We start from the raw sequence: 4,099 nt of genomic DNA on the forward strand, positions 1-4,099 counted from the left end.
ATTGTACAAATACGTCGATACGTTTCTAATGCAGCACAATTAAGAAAAATTCTTGATGTTATTTCCTGTTTCGATGTGTCATATTTCTAAATAATATCTGGAAGGCCAGACGAACCGTAAATCCGAGCGTAAAAATGTCAAATCGATCCCGCTTGTACCAAATCGTATATGAATCCGCACACTCATAAACGATTTGACGTTAAAGATTAATGTCAAATTTATTTCCGCTTCGTGTGGCCCTCCAGTATGGTTTTATTGCTTTATGATATTTTATGGCACTGGTAACTATGCTAACTATGTTGTTGTGATGGCAGTTGTTTGAATCCTTAATTGTTATAATGGTTTCAGCAGCCCCGAGTATTTATAGCTTTGATTTCAATAGACAATGAGTAAGCAACTGTCTTTAATATAAGTGTGGTAGAATCAATGGTTTCAATGTCGGTTCATAGGTAGAATAGGACTAGCCTAGTAATGAAAGCCGGCCATCAAAGCAATTTTATTCTTGGTAGACGATGGTTCCGCCCCATCGTCCCCACGCCGATAGAGCAGTCGGTAGTGCTCTTCGCTGTCACGCAGCTGGCCTGGGTCCGAATTCCTGGATCGGTTGTTACGCAGCCGGCCATGGTTTCGATTCCCGATACCGGCGTGACAGCGGGGTTGGCGCGGGACCAACAACCCCGCCCGTAAAAACGAACTGTTACTACAGAAAGCATCCAGGGATTAACATTATCTCTGGTGCAGGATAAGACCGCTCAGCGGTTGTTTCCGAAGAGAAGAAGACGATGGTTCACGTAACTTTTTACTTCCTTGCCGAAGTAAATCTAGAAGTCCCGGAAGGAGTAGGATGGAGAATAAAGTGGTAAATGGTTTGGAGGGAGTCCCGAACAGTAACAATTTTTTTTTACCGTACTTCGCGTATTCTCTCATCCAGTCAAGAACAAATTACTTCTTCTCGCCAAGACAACCGCCAAGCGGACTTGGCCAATATAAAACTTCTGTTTGTTTCTGTAAAAATGTGTATTTTACGGGTGGTGTTTGTTTGTTTATTATAAAAAAACTCATTGACCAGCATCGGCTAGATGAGTAGTAATTATACATTTTTTTTCGAGCAGACGCACACAACATTAGACTAAGAGAATCTCAGGCGCTCCCTGAAGTCGGCCACCGGCAGATTGTAGTCGAAATATGACGAGACAGTATTAAAACATCGAGAACCCATGGGCTCATGGTCGGCGTATTGAAGGGAGCGCAGGATTGACAAAGGTTGGCGGTAACGAGCGTAAAATAAAAAACGTAAAAAAATGACGTGAAATCGAACAGCTTGTGGCAAAACCTTTGTGCCTCAGCGGACTCTGTCTGGGAGGCCACACGATGCATAACATATAACATAACATAACAAAATTTGACACTTAATCGGTAAGCATGTGTCAAAAGCTTTATGGCTCAGCGGACCCTGTAAAACATAACACATAACACGAGCGTTTGTTTACAAACGTAAGGATAATGTAAGTTCTTATTTGTGAAGTATTTTTAATTTAAACTATAAATTTTTATATTATTGACACATGCTTACCGATTAAGTGTCAAATTTTGTTATGTTATGTTAAATGTTATGCATCGTGTGGCTCCCCAGTATCAAATCGTTTTAAGAAGACTGAAATTTTTGACAAGTTTCAAGCAGAAATAGAAAAGCCCTGTATTGAAATTGATTAAATATATTTATTAAACACAGCTCCGAGTCGCAGCATGGCGAATAGCGTTAATGCATGTGGAAGGCGTAAAGAGAACAGCAATGTACGAACATTGGGCTATTGTACGTGTTTCGGCAGAGAGCTAGTAGGGTCAATCCAGGATAGGCGTCGGAAAGCAAGCATGGCGAATTTGCTTACCGATGGCTTCAGCTGTCAGTATCTATTTGGTAGTGTCATTTAGACACCATAAGCCAGGATCTGGCTGGGCTTGTATTTGATGATCCCTGAGTTTCCACAAATTTAGCTTGACCACAGCTTATGTTTAAATTCAAAGATCAGAATATCGCTTCCTCGGTCGTGTAACGTCAAATTTCTATGTGGATATGAATGTTGGTTGAGACAGTAAAACAAGCATTGCTTTATCGGACCTTCCGTCTTTGGATTCAGATAGGGAAATGGAAAAGAAAATTTGACCAAATTGTTCAAAACATATTTTCGAAACATGATGATTTAAAAACTGTCATGTTGGAAAGGCATTACTTTTCAATCTCATCTCATCTCAATCATAGTATTACATAGTAAGTCTAAGCTTATTTGTATTTGACCATAAACTGGAATCGCAAAATGTATGAGTTTTACTGATGCATACAACATTTGAGTATTTGGAGGGTAATCATATGTGGGGGAAAACAGAAAACAAAAACATAATTCGCCAGTGCAAAGGATTCAACAATTCGAGACAAACTAACTTCAAAATCTATGTGTATCACATTTTTGATGTCCCGTGAAACTGTTGCTATATACAGTTACTCGTCTTTACACCATCCTGTCGGTAAGGTTATATCGAAGACTATAGGCTGATTATTAGGTAAGTAGTTAATGTCACAGGTAGATGCATTCACAAATATGATTCTGCCATCCGAAGTTATGCCATAACCTTCGTGTACGTGTCCAAATACATGATATTTAGGTTTAACTCTTTGCTGCACTGTCGATAACAACTCAACGCATCCAGCGCGCACTCCGGAGCAGCATAAATCACCATGACCAACGGGAGGAGTGTGTGTTATTAGTATATCAACACTTTCCGGTATTTGTTCCCATTTTGCGAGACAATCTTTACCGCGTTTCAAATTGAACGCCCATTTGCAGAACTCTGGTTGCCAAGGTGTACCATAAATCTTTAGTCCGAACAATTCAACACCCTCGTCCTGCAAATAGATGCAGCTATTTAGATATTGCCGAATGTTCTCCGTTTTGATTGCTTCTGCCAGGCTTTCTTTGGAATTTCCCAATGTTGGCATTTCATCCAGGAGGGTGGTGCACGTTTTCCTGCAGCAACTGTTCGCATTTTGAAAAGGATGAGTGAAGGTGTTATCAAAGCTTAGCTCATGGTTCCCAGCAATTACCAGCTTGTGTCTGTGCGGTAGTTTTTCTATAAAAAGAATATGTCATCAAAGTTTTAATTCCTACACATATAATGCACATGCAATATCCTAAACTATGTTATTACGCACTTAACCATTCGTTGAAATCGATAACTTCGTCTAGTTTGCCACAGCGTGTAAAATCACCAGCATGAATAAAAATATCGCCGTTTGGAATGTCGAATTTGATGTGATGCGTCAGTGAATGTGTATCCGACATGCAAACGACTCGCACCTTGTTTGGTGAGACATCCGCAACCGGAGGTTTCGTGTTGATTTTAATCACGCGCTGCGATTTTGATATCTCCTTCCACGCTGAAGTGGGGTCGTGCGATAAAGGATGAATGCCTAACATGGCAATGAATTATTAGAACGCTGGACAAACTATTTCACAAGTACCAGAAGAAACCAATCCTATCGTATCGTCGTTTTCTCACAACACTTTAATTCGATCTCCTGGTGGTTAAATATTCACTTCTACGGATACGGATGGGAGATTTAACAATGGATGTTGTTGCTGGGGTTACAGAAACTAGGATTTTAGAGACTTGAATTACAGAGACTTAGACCCAACAACATTGCCTTCCAGACCACGACCAGCGGCGTGAGCGTCAGAAATTTATATGACTGCGGTGCCAGACGGCACGAAACAGTTACGCGCAACATGTAACTTGGTGTCAAATCTGTTTCGTGCCGTGTGGCAGGTGAAATATTACAGCAACAGAAACAACTAGTAAGAGAAATGTCAAACTTGTTTACATTCGTGTTTTTGGCCCGAGAAAATAGAAATCGGAGAGGTAAGTTGATTTCTGAATAATCTTTTCGCTTTTTTTAGATATTGTTGCTGTACCGGCAAGATGGGATTGAACAAAGTGACAACCGGCCAATCGTCCGGCACCAGGACCGCACATCCAGGATCATTGCTAGCCAAAAGATGAAGAGATGACCATTACGGCGAACAGGATTATGAAGGCGATAGAT

At 40.7% G+C, this 4,099-nt stretch overlaps 1 protein-coding gene across 2 annotated transcripts; it reads right to left on the minus strand.

Moving 5' to 3' along the window:
- Positions 1-1,737: 1,737 nt before the first annotated feature.
- On the minus strand, positions 1,738-3,638 carry LOC128277942 (UPF0046 protein C25E10.12). Of its 2 annotated transcripts, XM_053016553.1 has the most exons (3): positions 3,209-3,638; positions 3,101-3,126; positions 2,937-3,032 (listed from the first exon to the last, which is right to left on the minus strand). In XM_053016553.1, exons 1-3 carry the CDS (start codon positions 3,471-3,473, stop codon positions 2,997-2,999), a joined length of 327 nt encoding a protein of 108 aa, XP_052872513.1. In that variant the 5' UTR covers positions 3,474-3,638; the 3' UTR covers positions 2,937-2,996. The 2 variants fall into 2 exon arrangements, with proteins under 2 accessions (XP_052872512.1, XP_052872513.1); XM_053016552.1 differs by having other exon boundaries at positions 1,738-3,126.
- Positions 3,639-4,099: the final 461 nt, after the last annotated feature.

This window comes from Anopheles cruzii, chromosome 2, assembly GCF_943734635.1.
Source record: "Anopheles cruzii chromosome 2, idAnoCruzAS_RS32_06, whole genome shotgun sequence".
Taxonomy (NCBI): domain Eukaryota; kingdom Metazoa; phylum Arthropoda; class Insecta; order Diptera; family Culicidae; genus Anopheles; species Anopheles cruzii.

Coding starts and splice junctions, on each gene's coding strand:
- LOC128277942 (XM_053016552.1), bottom strand. CDS start 3,473: ATGTTAGGCATTCATCCTTTATCGCACGACCCCACTTCAGCGTGGAAG. Junction 3,127..3,208: donor CGATTTCAACGAATGGTTAA/GTGCGTAATAAC, acceptor TTCTTTTTATAG/AAAAACTACCGCACAGACAC.